This window comes from Pholcus phalangioides, unplaced genomic scaffold, assembly GCF_987345545.1.
Source record: "Pholcus phalangioides strain wild (caught in Gottingen) unplaced genomic scaffold, Ppha-v1.0 ptg000010l_1, whole genome shotgun sequence".
Lineage (NCBI taxonomy): Eukaryota > Metazoa > Arthropoda > Arachnida > Araneae > Pholcidae > Pholcus > Pholcus phalangioides.
The window spans coordinates 35,770,653-35,792,279 of NW_028301603.1; the positions used below are offsets into that span (position 1 = coordinate 35,770,653).

General features: G+C 41.0%; 2 protein-coding genes across 2 annotated transcripts; one reads left to right on the top strand and one right to left on the bottom strand.

Moving 5' to 3' along the window:
• Nucleotides 1–4,625: 4,625 nt before the first annotated feature.
• LOC149081357 (uncharacterized) lies at nt 4,626–7,987 on the bottom strand. The gene is made up of 2 exons (XM_089238172.1): nt 7,329–7,987; nt 4,626–6,718 (listed from the first exon to the last, which is right to left on the bottom strand). The coding sequence occupies exon 2, from the start codon at nt 6,712–6,714 to the stop codon at nt 5,311–5,313; it is 1,404 nt and encodes a 467-aa protein (XP_089094298.1). The 5' UTR covers nt 6,715–6,718; nt 7,329–7,987; the 3' UTR covers nt 4,626–5,310.
• Nucleotides 7,901–19,163, top strand: LOC149081358 (uncharacterized). Its single transcript, XM_089238171.1, has 2 exons — nt 7,901–8,181; nt 15,210–19,163. The coding sequence occupies exons 1-2, from the start codon at nt 7,954–7,956 to the stop codon at nt 18,957–18,959; spliced, it is 3,978 nt and encodes a 1,325-aa protein (XP_089094297.1). The 5' UTR covers nt 7,901–7,953; the 3' UTR covers nt 18,960–19,163.
• The last annotated feature ends 2,464 nt before the right edge of the window (nt 19,164–21,627 follow it).

The following is a 21,627-nucleotide window of genomic DNA, read 5'->3' on the forward strand; positions in this document are numbered from 1 at the left end:
ATAGATAGGACAATTTATTTGTGAAAAAATGCACATTTATTAAATTTATGTATTTTCACATGTATTTGCTCAATGAGTAACGATTATAAAATTAATCAAATAAAAATTGGTTGATGAGAACAGTTTTGGTGTTGTCATTCTGTTATGTCTATTGTTAATATATATAGAAACAATTTTGTGTTTGGAAATTAGAAGAAGGACCGTCTAAAAATTTAGAATTTTTTTGCATTACACAGTGTCACACTTTTCACTCTCAGGCACTATATTTTCACTGGTAAAGGGTAATTTTTGAACGTCTTTCGAGCATTTCTCTTAAAATTAGAATTATATCTCTATGACGGACGGATGGTGAGATAAATGCCGCATTATTTGCAGGGCACCCTGTATACCAGCGGTTCTCAACAGCTGCTCCGCGGAGCCCTTGGGGCTCCTTGTGCACTCTCCAGGGACTCCGCGGCCGCTTGAGTCAAATAAAAAAACTGTAAAATTAAAAAAATAGTGATTATGAATATTTTTAAACAGTAAAAATAATTCAGTAAATTTGATAAATAATTAAGAAATGGGCCTACGGGGCTCCGCCATAGAATTTTTTTCACTAAACAGGGCTCCGCGAGTCAAAAAGCTGCTGTATACTATTAGTTTATTTTCCGTGACGTATGCACTTTTATTGGGTTGAGATATTTAGCATCCATATTACTAATCATGGGCATCTCTTATCAGCCACCTCGTTGGGAAATTCACTTTTTTGTGGCCTTTGCATTTGAATAAATATCAGTAAATTTTGTTAATTACAGAAGAATTTGATGTTATGGATGGAAAAAATAACCAAAAATTAATATCTTAAAACCTCTCGTTAAATTGAGCGAAAATATCAACAGAATAAGAGGGGGAAGAAATTAAGAATCCGAAGTAAATACAAAATTTTTCGAAAAGTTCCTCAAGCTCTTAAATACAGTAATCTTCCGCAGATGGCGACATAAAACACTTGAAGCAGGGCCGTAACTATCGGGCACAATGGTTCTCATACCGTGGAAGAACGCGGTCCGGTTTCATTTATTTTTGTAAGTGGAAGACCCGGTCACACACATGATTAACGGAACATGAATGGGGGGTAAAAGGAAAAGCAGATCAGTCGCGGCCCGGTATGAATGATATCACGTCCCAATACCAGGCCGCAGCCCGTCGGTTGAGCAACGTTGCTATAGGGGGCAAGTTCCCGGGCAGCAAAACTTAGGGGGCGGCATAAGGGAAAGCGCAAACTGAGCCGCTGAGTATATCCATGCATAATATTCAACTGAGACATTTCAATTCACGAATTAGCGAGAATTTAATAAATACCGTCAAACCTCGTTAATGAGCCACTCTTGGGAGAGCAAAAATATGACTTAGTAAGCGGAGTGACTCGTTAAACAGAGTAAGCCATAGCTTGCCAATTCCTGCACGAGGACAATTGGGACTTCCGAAAAGTGACCAGATAAGCGGAGTGACGTGTTAACCGGGTGACGCACTAACGAGGTTTGACTGTATATATGTAAACTATCGAAACAAGCTACAGTAGAGACATGTTTATGCTGATATTGCTCCTAGGAATTTTTTTTTGTTTTTTTCATCTAAACGTTTTCATCTAAGTTTTCATTTTCAACGTTGCTCTGAGACATTTTGGCTAGAACCGTGCTCGTAATTTGTTCCACACTTAAGCGCGATGGAAGCTCAAAATTGTAAAATAAATAATTTACGAAAATTAACCCTTTCCGTTATTTTATAAAATTCACCGATCGGTATTAAAACTGGAAATGTAAACTGTCTCGTTTCTTCCGAAGGACTTTGTGTAAGTTTTTTGCATATGATAGGGCTTTCCTTTGCTCAACTCCGACGATAATGAAAAGAGGAACATGAATGTCGTCTTCTTTTTTCATTTGCACTCTAGTCATAATCCCGCACCACTCCCGCGGGAGGAAAAAAAAGCTACATTTCAAACATCGTCTCTGTCATGATAGCAGCACTCAAAGTATTAATTTGAAGTTAACATGTTCGTTATAACATCTTCCTACATTCTTTCCCACGCCTAGGATCACGGTGCATTCATTTCATTTATATTAGATGTAACTTGGTCGGATTCATCAACAACATCGACTCCAATACGTGAAAGCAGCATAATCATGACGAAAAGTCGTCGCGCCATAACATACCTTGTTTTTCAAAACATCTCTGGCATCGGAGAAAAGACGGCCGAGCTTTCGTCTTATGAATCGCTGCTGCTATCGTCACAATCCGCATTCTGGCAGTTGGAAAAAAGACCTTTTCCGTTTCTGTGATCATCCGTGATATTTATCTCTGCGTTTAGAATCAATACGTGGTCGGTGAATAAAAATAGCCTCTATTAAATTATTGCAGTTTTTCCTTCTATTGCAATTTTATTATTTTCTATCTACACTTTTATTTACTGTGAATTCATTTCTTCCGTTAAATTTGAACTTTTTTTTTTCCTTTTTTTAAATATTTCTTTCCATTCGTTAATTAAATAATTTGTTAATAACTTATTTCTTTTATTAAATCCCAAATTTGTGCCGGTAACATTGACAAATTATTTTTGCCATAATTTTAAATTTTCACCGATTATGAAATTATTTTCTCCAAAAAAACAAAAATTACACAATTAACGATTCTCAATAATTCTGAAATTATTTCTATCAGTAGTTCTGCAGTTACCACTGATTCCGTAACTATTTTTCATTAATTATAAATTTGCGTCAATTAGGGAAATCATTATTTTTCCGCAAATTATTTCTTTCATAAACGTTTTGTTTTTTTCAGCATTTCCATAAATTCTGTAATTATGTTCGACTTTTCTTTGCTGAATTCGGCCACCAATTCGTTACGACGGTCCTTTTAATGTATCAAAAAAAATACGCAGTACTATTATTCAATCTGGAAGGTGTCTCACAGTTCTGAATACGACAGCACAGATTTCTGTGGACCACTTTTTACACATTTAACGTTTATTAATTTATTTATTATTTTATTTTTTTGGAATCTAAGTTTTTCCTATGTATTGTTGGTATTTTCTAAACATCGTCGGCGGGTCACAGCGAAATGCTCGGAACGCCACTTCTGTTTGGTTAACGGAAACTTTTCCCGCCCCCCCCCCCCAAAATTTCTCCCCTGATATTTCGCCTGCCCTGACCGGATGTGCGACCTTATGAGTGATCAAGTTAGTCGGAAATTTACACCCGACATTTCACCTGCTTCGACTGTACGAGTGACCGCATGAGTGATCAAGTGGGTGACCAAGTAATGCATAAAATTGCTGAAATTTTAGAATGAGAGCATTTTTTCTATTAATCGCGTTATACCAACGTTTTTCATAATATGATACTTTTATCTTTTTATTCTTCGAATTTAATCAAGTTTCTTAAATTTTTTTCAAGAAAATATTTTAACTATTGATTATTATTGTTTTTTGAGGTCATATTTTTAAGTATTTTCAATGCATGTTTTCTTCATTTCTTGCTCATATTATTTTTTTCTCTTAGTGCATACTTCAGTGCTTTCGATACGCATATTATTGTTTTATGAGCAAATAATTTTTTAATTTTAGTGCATATTTTTGTGCTCGTTTTTCATTTTTAGGTGATGTTTCTTCATGTTTTAATGCACGACATTTTTCCCCATTTTTTGATCATATTTTTCTATCTTTTGAAGAACTTCGGCATTTCTGAATGCATATCTGCAGGGTGATTCAAAAAAGATGGGGGAAAACTTTAAGAGATGGTAGAGTACACACAAAAACAAACGGTTTTCATCAAACACTGCGTGGTCTAAAAGAAATGCAAACGTGCTACAGGGCGCAACATAGTAATAATAAGCGCGCAAATGTTTGCGGATTGGGCAACCACCTGTGAGGAAAACGCTCGCCGTACATTCATGCTGCCTCTGCGGTACTTCCATTTTCACCTCCGTAAATAAAATGTATGTCTGTTTGTTTCAGTATCACCGAAGTGTGCCATTACCTGAAAAATTCTCGAAAAATTCAACTACGTCTCGTATTTCTGAGGCTTTTCTTCTCTTGAGGCCCTTCGGGCACGGCCCGAGGGGAGGGGGCCCCTCCATAATCCATACTCCCCTCCTTCGATAATCCATATTGTGCGAATTTTTTGTGGAAAGAAATAATTATTTTTTGTACATAAAAATATCGAATCAGTAGGGTGATTTTAGCGGTTTTGGTGCACAATAGGACTGCGCATTTGCTGCGCATCAAACAATAGGGCTCCCCACTTGCTGCGCATCAAACAATAGGGCTCCCCACTTGCTGCGCATCAAACAAATGGGTGCTTCGCACTTGTTGAGGCTCGCTAGATGGCGCTTCCTATGACGTCATTCCTAAATTATCGTTCTTGCCTATGACGTCATTCCCAAATTATCGTTTTTCAGGGGGGTCATTCCTAAATTAAACTTTATTTCCCAAGTGATGATTTTTTTCAGGGAACATTCCTAAATTAAACTTTTGAATTCATTTTCTGACTTAGAAAAAATTTGCTCCTAAATTAAACTTTATTTCCTGACTTGTTTTTTTTTTTTTTGGAGGGATGCTCCTAAATTTTTTTTTTCCATCCCAAGTGATGAGATTATTTCAAAGAGGGGTCATTCCTAAATTAATCTTTTCTTCCACAAATTATTGTTTTTTTACTGACTTAGTTATTTTTCTAATGATTTTTTTTTTCATTCCTAAATTAAACTTTTGAATTCATTTTCTGACTTAGAAAAAATTTGCTCCTAAATTAAACTTTATTTTCTGACTTGGTTTTTTTTTTTTTCTCAACACCCTGGGAAATTTAAAGTTCATTACCGTTCTTTCAACTCTTTCCCAAATTATCGTTTATTTTCTGACTTCCCAAGTGATGAGATTATTTCAAAGAGGGGTCATTCCTAAATTAAACTTTATTTTCTGACTTTGTTATTTTTTGGAGGGATGCATTTTCTAACTTAATTTTTTTCTATCCCAAGATTTTCCCATAACGTCACTTCGAAGATATCACCAAAGAGAAGGATCTTTCCCAAATTATCGTTTAATTTCAGACTTTTTTTTTTTTTCTAACTTGGGGATCTTTCCTACATTAAACTTTATTTTCTGATGATTTTTTCATTCCTAAATTAAACTTTATTTTCTAAACTAAACAAAGATGAATCGTTTCATTAATTTTAAAATAAAATTTTTTTCAAGTCACAAATAAACTTTTGTATGTCCAAGCTGAAAAGTAAAAATAAACCAAAGGAGCAATAAAATACAAAGTCATTTTATATGATTTTCATTTATTTCAAATAAATTTCTTCTATCTTAGATTTCAAAACATCAAAATCAATCGCATTAAAACATTTTTCCGCTACATCGTAATTTTCCGCCAGAGTTTTAGCGACTTCGCGAAAGTCAATCAGGGTTAAAGCATGATCAAAATATTTATAAAACATTAAATTATCATTCAACTGCAGACATTCATGACCCAACTGATTAGCATATCCCATGGAACACCCATGGCAGTCAACAATTTTTTCGATGCTAGCAAAAAGTTTTTCACTCACCAATTTAGCCAAAATGTCGGTGATATCCATAGAACTCGTTCCTTTAGTTTGGTTTTCGCGCACACACACTTTCAGATAGTCCAAGCAGAGCGTTTTCTGCACGAGCTCACTGATCACGGTATGAAGTGGTTTATCATCCTCGCTCCAGAAGAGTGCCTCGATTGCCTGGAAAGTCATTTTGAGGGGGTTTTCGGAGCACTTGAAAATTTTGTTGTCCCCGCGATGTAGAGTTTGAATTAGCACATCATCACCGCTGTAGTCCACGATCAGGTTCTCCGACACTAGGAAAGTTCTATCAACGCGTTGCAGCATAGTACGACGAGAGAATTCGGTTCTCAAACATTCCCACACGTACGGCGAAAGAGTCACTCCATTTTTAGCTGGGTGCATGAGTCCATCGCGTTCGAAAAATTCTCGAATATGTACGCGCACTTCACCACTGAAGATCACGACGCTGACGAAAAAGTTCTCCTTCACGTGAAAGATGTTGGGAGGCGGCGCTTCCTTATTGAATCCACTGCTGCGAGATCTCTTAGCCGATGGTGGTTGAGTGTTCGGTGATGGGCGCTTGTTACTCGAAACCATTTTCCGGAACGTCAGGCTGAGTCGGACGTCTTTTACTTTTGGGTCTTTAGGTATCGCGTGACGCCACAGCTGGTTGGTTGGAGGTAGCATCGTCAGCAGGCTGTTGTGTTCCAGGATTCGGTCCACGGATTGGTGCCCCCGTCGAGAGAACACGAGCTTTCTTTCAGCGCCCAGGGAGAGGCAAGCGATGGGGTAATCTTTGACGAGCTGTGATTCGTCATCGGAATGCGGGGAGATGCTCTTGGTTCCATCAGAGTATCGGTTGACGACAACAAAGTTGTAGTCATGGCCTGAGATGCTCTCGACCACGGCTTTCAAATCCAAGAGGAGAGGTGTCCACGGTTGGGCCTGGAGGGTCATTCCGGAAAAGGTGTAGTGTAGGCCAGCGTCACCATACCCAGCATGCTGTCTGGGCATCGGATAAGTCTTGTCGCCAAACTTGAAGACGCATTCCTCTGCTGGACGGTACACGATTTCAGATTCGAGCTGGTGTAGTATCGCAACGGAAGTATCCAGTACGTTCCGAGCGTATTCATAGCGGAGGCTTTCCATCTGTCTAAATGAAAACAACGCATACAGTCTCTCTCCGCAACTCTCAAGATGAAAAAAAAAAAAATTGCGAAATATATATTTTAACAGAAGTTTTTTTTTTTTTTAAGTTTTTTAAATTTTTATTATTATTATTATTTTACAAAATTAAATTTTTATGCATCTAACCATTCAGCGCATGCTACGACCTTGCTTCTTGCGCAATGCCCTTTTTGCAGAGGGTGAAACCCGCAAGAAGTCAAGGATTTTGGGAAGTTTAAGACTTTCACTGTCTCCAGGTTGAATCGTTGCTCTAGAAATTTTTTTTTTTGCCTGCAGTTCACATAAATGCAACTATATCTGTTATTAACAGTGGTGAGATGAATTTTCATTAAATTATAATCGAAAAGCCCTTCCCCCCATCTAATATTAAGAAGATTTCTGCTAACCCAGAGCATTTGTGGGAAATCTTCTTCGGATAGCTCCTTGCTAGAGAATGGCGGCTTGTAGAGAGAGTGATATACTCTCCCTGTGCTTAAATCAAAGCAAGCCATTTCCTTAACAACATATATCCCACTTTTAAGCAAGAATCCCTCAAAATCTAACACGCAAGAAGCCATAGAAAAAAAAAATCTTACCAAGTTGCGGAGAGAGAAGTGTATCCAAGCGAGCGAGAGAACTAAGTTAAGGAATTGTGTCTGTCCCGCAGTTTATATACTGCAGTTGCAGTTGATAAGCATAAGTATAGGAATATACTGTGAATCTCAAAGTGCACCCAGTAGCATCACTATCTCATTCACGTGAATCACTAATACAATATATTCATGTGAGCATGCATCACTGATACAGTACCAATATCTAATGATACACTATCCAATGTTACATGAATCACTGATAATGATGTGAGTAGCATCACTATCTCATTCACGTGAATCACTGATACAATATATTCATGTGAGCATGCATCACTGATACAGTACCAATATCTAACGATACACTATCCAATGTTACATAAATCACTGATAATGATATTGACGTGAGTATGCATCACTCGCGTTGCTTCGATTATTCTGCACGCGACACTGATAACTATATGAGTACTGTCTGCCCGAGTAATGACGCATAGCACACGAGACTCGTTATCGCTTCCTAACCCTTTATCTCATTAAAAGTATCATCTTCTTTGCAGATCCTCTCACTTCGTTTTTGAGTTTTGTCCAGACAGCATCAAGTTTTTTAGCTTTCGCTTCGTACGTTCGCGCAATGGCTAGTTTTATCGATTTCGGTATAAGTAAAGAAGAATTAGTTAGATTGTTGGAAAATGACGATAATTTCGTCAATGAATGTCTCAACGAGGATTTAGTTAGTGATCGCGATATAAAATTAATGATTGAGGATGAGGAGAATTTCATCCAGCAATGCCTGAAGCGTCCTGCGCCAGTAGAAGCTGGACCAAGTGGATATGCTCCGTCAGAGAAGAAGAAGAAAGAGGTTAGTTGTTTTTTTAAATTATCGCGCGTTAAATTTTATTCCAAATTAATTTTCAGGAGTAAATTTTATTTCGAGTTGAATTTATTTCATGTAAGGTATTTAAACTCATTTATTTAATGGTAGAGCTGCGAAACATCTGGGAATTTCATTACAAGTTAAATTTTATTTCGAGTTAAATTTAATTTCAAATCAAATTTATTTATGTCGCGAGTTAAATTTTCATTCATCGAAAAAAAAATTATTCAGTTGTATTTCATGTCGCGAAACAATTTCTCAGGCGTAAATTTATTTCAAGTTAAATTTATTTCATGTAAGGTATTTAAACTTTATTTAATGGTAGAGCTGCGAAACATCTGGGAATTTCATTACAAGTTAAATTTTATTCCGAGTTAAATTTAATTTCAAATCAAATTTATTTATGTCGCGAGTTAAATTTTCATTCATCGAAAAAAAAATTATTCAGTTGTATTTCATGTCGCGAAACAATTTCTCAGGCGTAAATTTATTTCAAGTTAAATTTATTTCATGTAAGGTATTTAAACTTTATTTAATGGTAGAGCTGCGAAACATCTGGGAATTTCATGTCGCGAAACAATTTCAAAACGACACAAGAATTCAAATAGAAATTTTTTTATTCAATTGTACATCAGCAGACTCGTGAATCAATTTATACATTTGCGCACTGGTGAGATTAACGGCTTTCGTAGTGGGCGCATTTCCGCTAAAATAGCGTATATCGTAGGTTTTATTACAATACGTGAGAAAAATATTTCCTCCCAGCGGAAGAGAGGAATTACATCTTTCAAAGTCCATTTGATTTTTATATGTTGTTGCTATAAGAGTAAATAATATAACAATCAGTATCGTGAATATGGCGAACATTCTCTTGTGTCTTATCAGTTCTCCATTACTCTCCAATTCGTAGGACCAGCAGCTCGGTAAATCGAATGACGGTACATCCGTTTTCCATGCGATACCCTGCTTTCTATTGTTTTGATCGTAGATCACGGCTTCCACTGTTGTTGGCATTTCAAAGCTCTAACCAAATATGTTTCAAAAATGGGTTTTTTATATAATCTCTCGGAGCTCCGGTTTCTTCTAGCGCTTTCAGGAAAATTTCTTGACCCACCACGGGTGATTTTCTCCGACCGACCACACTTGATATCAAATCGCGAATGTCGCTTCCTTTGATGAGTCTGCTCTTATAAACGATCGAGCCGTTAGAATTAATTTTTAATATGTTCGGATGCTTATTTATATGCGTGATAATTTTTTCTGAGTGCCCTCTTTGCGATTTCGGGACAGAAATCAGAGCTATTGGTAATTCGTCAACTTTCTTTTTCTTCTCTTTTTCTACTTCTTGAATTTTCGGTTCTGGTAACCGCGGTGGATTGTTCTCGGCGACGTTGATTCTCTTGTTCAGCAGATTCTGATAGAGTTTAATTTTTATAGCTTCGGGCTCCTTGCTTCGCAGTATTTTCAACATCTCGTTGTCCAACTCAGAAAGCTGCTCTTTTGTGGTCACATGACGCGATAACAATTGTTCTGGAACCAGAGCGAATTTCTGTGCGTGCTCCATTATCTCGTGAACAAAGTGGCGAGGGTTTGTATGGCGGCTGGGATTAACTGGAACAAAAAACCTCCTTTCTGAATCAGCACGCGCTTTTTCTCGTATAGCGGCGTCTTTTTGCAGGCGAGTTTGCGAAGTGTATTTCTGTGCCTTTTCAGTTTATTTTTCTGTTTTGAGGATAACGGTATGACACCCTTCAAAATATTGAGTGAGCACTCGCAGACTGTCTTTAATGCTGATTTCGGTAATTTCTTCAACAAATCCTTACGTTTATTCCTCGGACAGGCAGAGAGTAGACGAAGCACTTGTTGCTTCTCCAATGCCATACTTTAAAATAACGATGTTTTTATTCCAACCATATGCTATATGCTATAGCCTTCTTCAGCGCGCAGTGCTTTATCATGTTTTCGTGGAGAAAACAGTTCGCGCTCACTTCTGGCAAGTCCACAATGTTGGGGCAGAGAATCGCATCTAGATTATAAACTTTTAACCCGTACTGCTGCAGTAGCATCCGACACTTGTCGTGGCCTTTCGTATACAATACGACTTTTGATAATCGCTGCAAATGTTGCTCCAGCATTTCAAAAGGTACATCACCCGCCGACCACGATATTTCGTGTATGTTGTTGGTGACGTAGAGACATTGGTGTCTATCTCTAGGAGATAATTCCGAAAACTTTTTGGGCGGTTTATATACATAGTGAAAATTTTCTCTCGAATGCATGAAACACCACGCCAACTCCTTGATTATGAATGTTCTATCCGACAGCTGGAAACCCTCGACCTCTATCACAGCCGTCATGTTCGAAAATGGAAAGTTTCATTTCCTGGGTTTATAGATATATTGCGTCTGCCCAGGTAACACGTTAGTGCGCAGGCGCATTTCCTCCTCCGTCTCGGGTCGTAAATCAACCATTAAATACGAATACGGTTTTTTCGTGCTATCCTCGAACACCTCGTTGAAAAATTTGATTTTATTGGGAAACAGCTGACGTCCCAGGTGGGTCACCTGACTGACATCTCTTCTATTTTTGAATAGAAACATATATTGCGCGTTCAGAGAAACGTTTCTCATTTCCCGCCCCTGGTGAAACACGTTCTGCACTATGAAAATCACGGTCAATTTTCTGTGGTGACTGTACTTTGTGAAAAGGTTTGCTAATTTTTTCTCGCCCGATAGCTCGTTCATGAGGTCATCTAAAATCACCAAGCTGTCTTCTTCCACGCTTTCGAAATTGCTCCCCTCTCGAAACTCAACGTAGTCTTCCATATCTTCGAACAAAGTCTGATATTCGCCGTAAAACCATATAACTCGTTTCGGACGAGGCTCTCGAAACATTTCGTTTCTGTGTTTTAATAGTTCTCTGAGAAAATATGTTTTTCCCGAACCGGTGGGTCCGGCAATGAGCACGGTGCTCGGATGTGTCAGCTTGAAAGGTTCCATAGTAAATGACAAATGAATGAATTTTTTTTCTCTTTTATTTAACAGAAAAATTTTTCTTTACAAAGCTTGCTACGCGCATATCGTTTTGCATATTAAAACGCGATACAATATTATTCATACTTTTGCCGATACATCGAGAATAGATAAAAAAAATCACATAGTGACCGCACACGGTTGTCTTATCTGATTGTAACATGACGTCATTATAGTCGACGCGCGAGTAGCGTCGTAGAAATCTGTTTATGTGTCCCTTCTTGAAATAGGTGGGCGGGTTCCCGTAAGAGTCGAAGAAATCAGCTCTCGCTTCGTTTTCGATGTAAATAGCCAACCAGTGCGTTCCGGGTTCATTCTCTCTGTCCGTGTTCACAACCAGTGCAGCGGGATAAGCGATCACATTTTCGGGTAAATTGTCACTCGCAAAAACACCTAGGAAAGCCTTTCGAGTGTGGGGGTGTGTCGAGAGGGCGTGCTCTATCTGTTTAGTGTTCATCCCGCAAAGTCACACAAGACGCTTCTGGACTTTGTTATTTCCACCAACGATTCGAATTCGGCAAATATGATAACCGACACGGTCTTGGTCAAGGCTGAGGAAAACTTGAGTTCCACTCGCAGATTACCCTGCTTTTGTAGGTGCACGTGTCCGCAGTCACTCATGTCGGGTATCAGGTTGAAGGCGAAGAGGCTGTAACCGCCGGCTTCATATTCTTCTCTGCTCACGTCACATCCTTTATCTTCTCCGGGCCTTCCGGTGCCCACGAAGAGTGTGTTGTAGGCTCTGATGACGTGTCTGTTCCTAAAGTCTGGTTGTAGCGACGTGTGGGGGACGGGTCTTCCATCGATAGAAACAGAAACAAAGTTGACGTTGTTGTGCTTGAAGTCGAAGGGGTTCAAACCGAACGTTCCGTTGAATGCTTCCGTGTCCACCATGCCCATAACCAATCGCTTAGGCATGACACCCAGAAATACGTTATCTTGAACGAAACTCATACTCCCCATGGATATCGAATAGACCTTGCATATCACGCGGTTAATGCAATATTTGGCTGTTGTTTTCTCGAGCGCCATGGCATGCGCTACAGCCACAGCAGGATTCATTCTTACTTTACGCACAAAAATACTCGCTTGCTCGATAACCACGTCGCAACCCTGAGCAGCAGTGATCAGAAAGAACTCGGGTTTCGATCGAACCAGTCTCATCTTCAAGTCCACGAGAGAGAGCATCAGCTTCGGTTGATAGAATATGTCGACGTGAGGCACGCCCATCATTTCAAAAGAATTTTCCGCGAGTTTAGCTCTCTTCTTGGCCCCTTCGTTCTTGGTGAGGTCAGACATGTGACCTGCAGTGTCCTTGTAGTAGCCCTCGGCTGTCAGGGGTCCTCTCTTTGCATCCGATCCGTAGTTAAGCAGTGTTTCCAGGTAAGCTCGATACGGATAAGTGTGTGATGAGTTTGTGAGCGTTCTTCCATTCAACGTGACGTCAATCTGAGAGAAAAGGGTATGCAAGAAATTATTCGCCGTCGATACGGCTTCGGCGGTTTCTGGTTTTGTCACCTTTACTCTGACATACAGCTGAGTGGCAGAAAGGTCTATGTATTCTTCGGCACTACCGGCCACGTGAAATTCGATGGGGGCCCCCGAATCACGCACTTGAGATATGGGATGGTACTGGACCCATTCGGCTGATTCTATAGAGGTTTCCGTGGGTGGCACCGTGAACAGATCGGCTTCGCTTTTCAAACATTCATGAGAATTTTCGTGGATTAAAGCCATCGCTGAATATATCGGATGTCGACAGCTTTCTAGCTCTCTTCTTACTGACGGTTTTCTTGACGAGTCTCTTCCTTTTATTCTTTCCTCCGAGCATGGATTTGATTTTATTGGCCCCCTTATCCGTGAGAGACCTTCCGGCTTCCTTGGCACGATCGCGAGCTGCGATCTTTGCGTCTTTTCCTTGAACGATGTCGTTGGCGAAATCCACACCAGAGCGCAACAGTTGAGAACCGACTGCCTTGGCACCGCGTTTCAACAGGGGCACGGCCGATCTGAAGAGAGAGCTGAATATAGATCCGAGGCCATAACCTCTTTGCAGAGCGCTACCCTGATAATATCCGAGTCCGTTTCCAGCCTGAGCGAGATAATAATCGTTGATGCTGTGGGCACAGCTCCGGTACGGTTTATAATGCATGTCGCAGTCTAAAGTGTAGTTTCACTATCACCTTTCCACGTTGAAATGTGAAAAACTTGCCCATGTGCGTCCTTAAATACATGTGAACGATGTCGAAACTCTTTCTGGCCAGCGGCACGTAATGGGCGCGTTCGAAAGACACGCTGACGATATCCCCGTCCTGACCGCTAGTTTTCACGATTCTCAGTAGCGGGGCGTAGGTGTTACCCACGACCTGAGGTTCGACCAGGTTGCAGTACACGTACAAGAGATGAAAGTCTAATTTAGGATCGGCTGTGAAAGGACCCTCGACTATGGTCGGACCCTCTATCAGGCCGGGTTCGAAACCCAGGTTTTCGGCTATACCGTGTCTGAGACTGAGCTTGGTGTCTTTCTTGAGGTTCACCTTAACTTTTTTCGTGATTTTATTGTACGTCACACCAATCTTGTCTTGAAAATTTTGAGTGGATATGGCTTTGATCAGTTCGGGGGTCGTCTCGTAGAAACCCGGGGCTATGCGACCGGTCTTCATTATCTTGTTTCCGACATCGAATTCGAAAGTGTTTGTCTCTTGAGTGATGTTGTGGAATGAATGGGGATAAATTATCTCCGACAGTGCGACTTCCATCTCGGATTCGAATTCCAGGGTGTTTGGAAGTTTAACCACGAAACTCGAGAGCGTGTTGTCGGGAAAAAAGTCTCTGGAAGCATCGCTGGGTAGAGTGAGATAGAAAGAAGCCATCTCTGAAATGACAGATGCGCGCACTGTTTCCGGGTTTTTATAGGACCACCCACGCGTTGAATTTTTTCGGATACCCCCGAAATTTCACGAGGTATTGAATAATTCCTTTTCTTCTCCTCTTCTTTAAAACTTTTTCAATCGGAAATTTTTCTCCCATCTTTACACCTACCATCTCTTCAGCGTAGAATGTGCCCTTGATTTCTTCCCCCATCAGGTCCTCGAGCTTGTAAACGGGAATTTCCCTTTTCACGCACTCGGTCACCACGAATATCTCTTCGGTGAAATTAGAATCGTACCCCCTCTCGAAGGTGTGTTTTGATCTTGTGATGCGCACGTGATCACCCACTTTAAACTTGCAATCTTGTTTCTTGGGTGTATCCCCATAGAGATTGTTCCACACCTCCGGCTCGTTTCCGGGGTTCACGTCCACGGGCCTCATTTTTATAGACCTGTGATACCTGTGATTGTAACTCCACACGAGGTCTTCGATCATGTCGATGTAGCGATACGTGTTCTTGGCAGTGAAGTACTTGTACATCCAGTTTCTGAGAGACCTGTTCCATCTTTCCACCACGCTGGCCTTTATCTGTTCGTTCTCCGTAGTGAAAAACTTTACACCTTGACGCTTGAGGTAGCGCTGGACTGGTGACGCTATAAATTCGCGCCCCTTATCGCTCTGTAGCGCCACTGGTTGACGTTGTTGAAAGATGCTTTCTAAAGCTTTGGCCACGCTGTCACCGGTTTTCCTTTTGAGAGGCACGACGAAACCGTACTTGGAAAAGACGTCGATGCACGTTAAAAGATAGTTGTAACCATCGTTGTGAATTGCTAGATTACGCATGTCCACCAAGTCGATTTGAAATTGACTGTTTAGACCGGCCACTATTGTTTTGTTGCGGGGAAACACTTTTTTAATGGATCTGTGTAACGTGTACGCTCTCTCGCCAGCCAACCAATCTCTGATTTCTTTTTTCTTTGATGACTTGAGCACGCGCTTGAGGGCGGATACGCCACCGAAACTAGCGGGAAGACGTGGGTTTCTATACCTCTCATCCATTGCTTGTGTTAGACTTACGTGTCCTACATTCCCTTTTTATTTGTTTTTCAGGAGCGACACCTATGCGAGACGTGCGGCAAGGAGTTTTCCTTGCGTAGGAATCTGAATCAGCACAGGCTAACGCATGGCGAGCGTCGCCACAAGTGTTTGGTGTGCGATGCAGCGTTTCACCGCAAGAGCGATTTGATGCGCCACCAGCGTGCCATGGGGCATGGTGCGCCACCCCAGCATGGTGTGCCCCCACAGTGGGCACAAGGAGCACCACCACAGAGGCCATCACCGAGCCATCACCGAGCAGGACCACCCCAGCATGATGCGTCCCCACAGTGGGCGCAAGGAGGAGCACCACCACAGCGGCCATCACCGAGCCATGGGGCACAGCAGCAGCTTGGAGCACCCCAAGGAGGAGCACAGCTAGGAGGAGGAGGGCAAGTCAGGCGCGCACTCGACATGTTGTCGACGCACGAATTGATCCCCACCCCAGACACCGAAATGGATATGACCACCTTCCTCGACAGCGTGAGAGAGGAGTTGACGCGGCTGTTGAGGGAGGACATGACCACCCACAGGTCCCTTAAATGGAACATCGTCGCGACTGCTGTTTTTTCCAGGAAAGGAAGTGACGGCGAGGACGAGTTCTGCAACGGGTATCTTCGAAGTAAAATGCTCACCACTTTAACCGCCGACCAGATAGAAGAGCACCTACAAATAGCCTTCGTAAAGGTAAAGCAGGCGACAGAGGATTTTGAAGGCAGCGGAAGTGGTTGGGTGCTCGAGCGCGTGCTCTTGCTTGAGCTAAACACGGCGCAATACCAACCACTAGCGGCCGCCACTTATATTCCGCTGCCAAAGGGGGTAGCCAGCAGAAGAGCAGTGGTAAATGTAAAGAACGATGATGAGAAATGCTTTCTCTGGTGTGTGTTGGCTGCCCTACACCCGGTGAAGCAAAACCCCGAAAGGGTGTTCAACTATATTCAGTATGAGAATGAATTGAATACCAGTGAATTAGTATACCCGGTGACACTTAAACAAATCCCACGGTTCGAAGCTGCGAATTCAGTGCGCATTAACGTCTTTGGGTTGGAGGGGGGAGAAGTCTTTCCTCTCAGGATTAGTGAGGTGGTGTCTGGTACACCAATCAACCTCTTGTTCATCAGCAACGAGACAACGTCGCACTACTGCCTCATCCAAAACATGTCTCGTTTGCTTTCCTACACGACCAAGTATGAAGGTGCATCCCACTTTTGCAATTATTGCTTGCAACGCTTCTCCTCCCTCGAGCAGCTGAATGCGCACGAACCACTTTGCCAGACACACGGTCTGCAACGAGTGACGTATCCCGGTGTAGACGACAACGTGATGTTCTTCAAGAACAACCATTACCAGCTGCACGTTCCATACGTCATATATGCGGACTTTGAGGCGATCTTGGAGAAGGTGGACAGCTGTAAGCCGAACCCGTCTCTCTCTAGCACAACCCAGAAGAGCCTTCACCGCCCCTGTGGATTCGCGTATACGGTCGTGGGGCCCGATGGTGTATACGTGAAAGAGCCCACAGTGTACAGGGGTGAAGATTGCGTGGACGTCTTCTTCCGGTGTCTCGTCGAAGAAGAACGAGTGGTTATGGGCAAGCTCGACAACCCGGTGCCTCTGCAGATGACAGCTGAAGATGAAGAGAGATTCGGGAATGCGACCACTTGTATGGTGTGCGACCGCCCACTCGGTGACGACAGGGTTCGTGACCACTGTCACATCACCGGTGGTTTTAGAGCGGCGCTGCATCAGAAGTGCAATCTCCAGCTCAGGTTAAGACGTCACATCCCGGTTATATTTCACAATTTACAAAACTACGACGCTCATTTCCTGATGCAAGGACTTTCCCGGTACCCCGATCGCAGGATCCAGGTGATCGGGAGGAATATGGAGAAATTTATCTCCTTTTCTCTCGGTCGCCTGCGATTCCTGGATTCCAACCAGTTCTTGGCGGCGTCGTTGGATTCGCTCGTGCAAGCGATGAACCCCGGTGACTTCAACAACATGAAGAAATGTTTTGGAGCTACGAGTCATCTTCTTCAACGTAAAGGATGTTATCCGTACGAGTACGTTGACTCGTTTGAGAAGTTCGAAGATCCGGTGCTGCCCCCACGAGAGGCCTTTTACACCTCTCTGGGGGATCAACATATAACCAGTGACGAGTATACATATGCGCATACCGTTTGGAGAGAATTCCGGTGTTCCAACCTCGGTGATTACCACAACCTCTACGTGAAGACTGACGTGCTGCTTCTCGGGGATGTGTTCGAGAGTTTTAGAAAACTCTGCGAAGAAAACTACAAGATCGACCCGGTGCATACGTTCACATCCCCGGGATTGGCCTGGAACGCATGTCTGCGAATGACCGGTGTCAAGCTCGAATTGATCAACGATCCGGACATGCATCTCTTCATGGAGAAAGGTATCCGAGGTGGGGTCTCAGTGATCTCCAAGCGGTATGCGCGAGCCAACAACCCGTTAATACCCGGTTATAACCCCAGTGAACCTACATCATATATCATGTACTATGATGTGAATAATTTATATGGAAAGTGTATGATGGAGCCCCTCCCGGTGAGAGACTTCAGATGGTTGTCCCCCAGTGAACTCGAGAGCATCGATTTTCTCAACATCGATGACAACGCCGTCAAGGGGTATATTTTAGAAGTGGACATGGAATACCCGGTGAAGTTGCACGACGAGCACAATTGTTTCCCCTTGGCGGCAGAAAACATTGAAATTACTGGTGACATGCTCTCTCCATTCATCAGAAGACCCGGTGATAAACCATCCAAAAAGCTCTCACCAAATCTGATGAACAAAACTTCCTACGTCATCCATTACCGGTGCCTGAAGTTATACACGTCGCTGGGGATGAAGCTGACGGGTGTTCGGCGTGCAGTCGAATTCACACAAGAGCCTTGGATACGCCCGTACATAGCGTTCAACACCGAAAAGAGGAAGCAAGCCCGGTGCGAATTCGAAAAGGACTTCTATAAGCTCCTCAACAACGCTGTGTACGGGAAATCGCTAGAAAATTTGAGGAAGCACGTCGACATCCGTCTCGCCAACAATCAGAAGAGCTTGAGGAAGCTAATATCATCCCCGGCATTCGAATGCTTCAGGATAATCACCGGTGAGTTAGCCGTCATCAAGATGTTGAAGACGAAAATCCATCTGGACAGGCCCATATATACCGGTGTCACGATTTTGGACCTGTCCAAACACTTGATGGCGGACTTCCATTATAATTTTATGAAGAAAAAGTACGGACCCAGTGTGGAAGTTTTGTTCACAGATACAGATTCATTCCTCTACGAGATAAAAACCGGTGACATTTACAAAGACATGAGGGAGGAGCTCCACAGATTCGACACGTCAAATTACCCCGGTGATCATCCTCTGTTTAGCCTGCAGAATAAAAAAGTGGTGGGCGTCATGAAGGACGAGAACGGCGGCGAACCCGTTGTGGAATTCGTCGGATTAAGATCAAAAATGTATAGCATGGTCACAGCAGTCGCGGAGAAAAAGACCGCCAAAGGGGTCGTTCGTGCGGTTGTTAAAAAACAACTAAAACATCAAGATTATCTGGCTTGCCTCCGTAACAACTCCTCGATCAAAAATACTATGCTAAAAATCTCCTCCAGTAACCACAAACTTCAAACGGTCGCCCTCCGCAAAACGTCGCTGTGCCCTCGCGACGATAAACGCTATATTCTCGGTGATGGCATTAAAACATATGCGTATGGCCACTATGCCATTCGATGAACAGTGCTACATGGACACTGATGTACATATTTTTTCCCATTTATTTTAACATATTTTTCCATTTATTTTGTATATATTTTTTTCCATTTATTTTGTATATATTTTTTTCCATTTATTTTGTATATATATTTTTTCCATTTATTCTTGTATATATATTTTTTCTCATTTATTTTGTGTATCATTAAAATTTAATTTTCTTTATCATCAATGCTTCTGTCATTAATTGAGTTACGTGTGATTTTTTTTTTTCAGCTTGAGTATGATGAAAAGTCAATAACATTTCTTTTTGAGGGAATTTTATTTTACAGCTTGATATGTGAAAAAAAAAGTTTAATTTAGGAATGAAAAAAAAAAATCATTAGAAAAATAACTAAGTCAGTAAAAAAACAATAATTTGTGGAAGAAAAGATTAATTTAGGAATGACCCCTCTTTGAAATAATCTCATCACTTGGGATGGAAAAAAAAAATTTAGGAGCATCCCTCCAAAAAAAAAAAAACAAGTCAGGAAATAAAGTTTAATTTAGGAGCAAATTTTTTCTAAGTCAGAAAATGAATTCAAAAGTTTAATTTAGGAATGTTCCCTGAAAAAAATCATCACTTGGGAAATAAAGTTTAATTTAGGAATGACCCCCCTGAAAAACGATAATTTGGGAATGACATCATAGGCAAGAACGATAATTTAGGAATGACGTCATAGGAAGCGCCATCTAGCGAGCCTCAACAAGTGCGAAGCACCCATTTGTTTGATGCGCAGCAAGTGGGGAGCCCTATTGTTTGATGCGCAGCAAGTGGGGAGCCCTATTGTTTGATGCGCAGCAAATGCGCAGTCCTATTGTGCACCAAAACCGCTAAAATCACCCTACTCGAATCGATTATTGCAAATTTACGAATTTTGTTACCGAACTTTTTGTCTACTAAAAAAAATTTATGCTAAAAAGACTAACAAAGAACTCTCACTCTTTTTTCATCATCGCAGGAGTTGCCTGAAATTTCGAGATTAGATGGCAGCACCAACAGTAAATAACTCAAGCCTCCGGAGATAGTATGGCGTCAGCGGTCTCCGCCTTGGCAGTGCTGAGAACTGCGCTCCCCAACATCTTTCGTCGGAACGTCACGTAACTCGGCGAAAACACATAATCCCCCTCTTATTTTCTTATGGCATAAATAATACTTTAAAACAATAAATGAAAAAATAATTTCAGCATCGACGAGATAATTCCAAAATTAATGAAAGGTATAATTTCAGCATTAATAGAAGTAAAGATTCTAGAATTAATGTAAGAGATAATTGCAGCATTGATAAAAGTGAGAATTCCAAAATTAATGAAAGAGATAATAATAAAATTAATGAAAAATAGTTCCAGAATGAAAGAAAGAGAATTCCAAAATTAATGAAAGAGACGATTCCAGAATTAATGAGATATAATTTCAGAATTAATGAGATATAATTTCAGAATTAATGAGATATAATTTCAGAATTAGTGAGATATAATTTCAGAATCAATGACAGAAATAATTCCAGAATTGATGAAAGCAATTATTTCAGAAGTAATGAAAGAAATAATAATTAATAAAAAAAATACTTGCAGAATTAATGAAAGAATATTCAAGAAATAATGAAGGAAAATTCAAGAAATAATGAAGGAAAATTCAAGAAATAATGAAGGAAAATTCAAGAAATAATGAAGGAAAATTCAAGAAATAATGAAGGAAAATTCAAGAAATAATGAAGGAAAATTCAAGAAATAATGAAAGAAAATTCAAGAAATAATGAAAGAAATAATTCCTCATAATGAAAGAAATAATTCCTCATAATGAAAGAAATAATTCCGGTATTAATGAAATAAATAATTTAATCTTTTTTCACCTTTAGATGAGTTCTCCATCCTCTTTTTAAATCTTTAAAACCCAATATTTAGACCGAACTGTACATTTCTATGGGCAAATTGCCAGGCGGGAACTTTGTTTCAACCGGGTCACGTGATTTCCTTGCATTTAATGTCGCTGCAGTCGCAGTGGCTGGATGCTCCCTCAAGTATTATAATCTCTGTCGTCTGCTTCTCCCCAGGTTCCTTGTTTTGGGCGTCTCCTTGTGTCCTGAAAAAATTACTGAACTGGCAGTTCGAACTCCCAGTTCTGTTTGTGAGCTTAGCTTGTGGGGAACCGACTTCTTGTCTGTCGTCTGCTCATTAAGAGGCTATTTGTTTTTGACGCCTCCTTATGCTCAAATAAAATAACCGAACTTTCAGTTCAAATTTCCAGTTCAGTTTACGAGCTTTGTTTATAAGGAACTGAGCGGAATAAAGAATATAGTTTTTTTACTTTGAACTTCATCATCACCACATGAGTCGCTTTCAAATTTGAAACTAGATGGCAGCACATTACTATAAAGTGCAGAGTGGGAAAATTCACTTTTTACGATTTTACCTGTCTTCTGCTTGTGTGGAGGTCCATTGTTTTGGATGTCTCCTTGGGTCTTGAAGAAATTACTGAACTGGAAGTTTGATCTTTCAGGTGAGTTTATAAGGAGCAAAGCTGAATGAAAAATTTAGTTTTTTTATACCTGAGCTTCGCCATTATGTTTACAGGTATCATTTTGGGGGCCCTGGATGAATCTCATTATTTCCTGTTGTAGAATTTGCAACAGCGGATGCCCGAGATAAAGAC

Coding starts and splice junctions, on each gene's coding strand:
- LOC149081357 (XM_089238172.1), bottom strand. CDS start 6,714: ATGGAAAGCCTCCGCTATGAATACGCTCGGAACGTACTGGATACTTCC.
- LOC149081358 (XM_089238171.1), top strand. CDS start 7,954: ATGGCTAGTTTTATCGATTTCGGTATAAGTAAAGAAGAATTAGTTAGA. Junction 8,182..15,209: donor CAGAGAAGAAGAAGAAAGAG/GTTAGTTGTTTT, acceptor TTTGTTTTTCAG/GAGCGACACCTATGCGAGAC.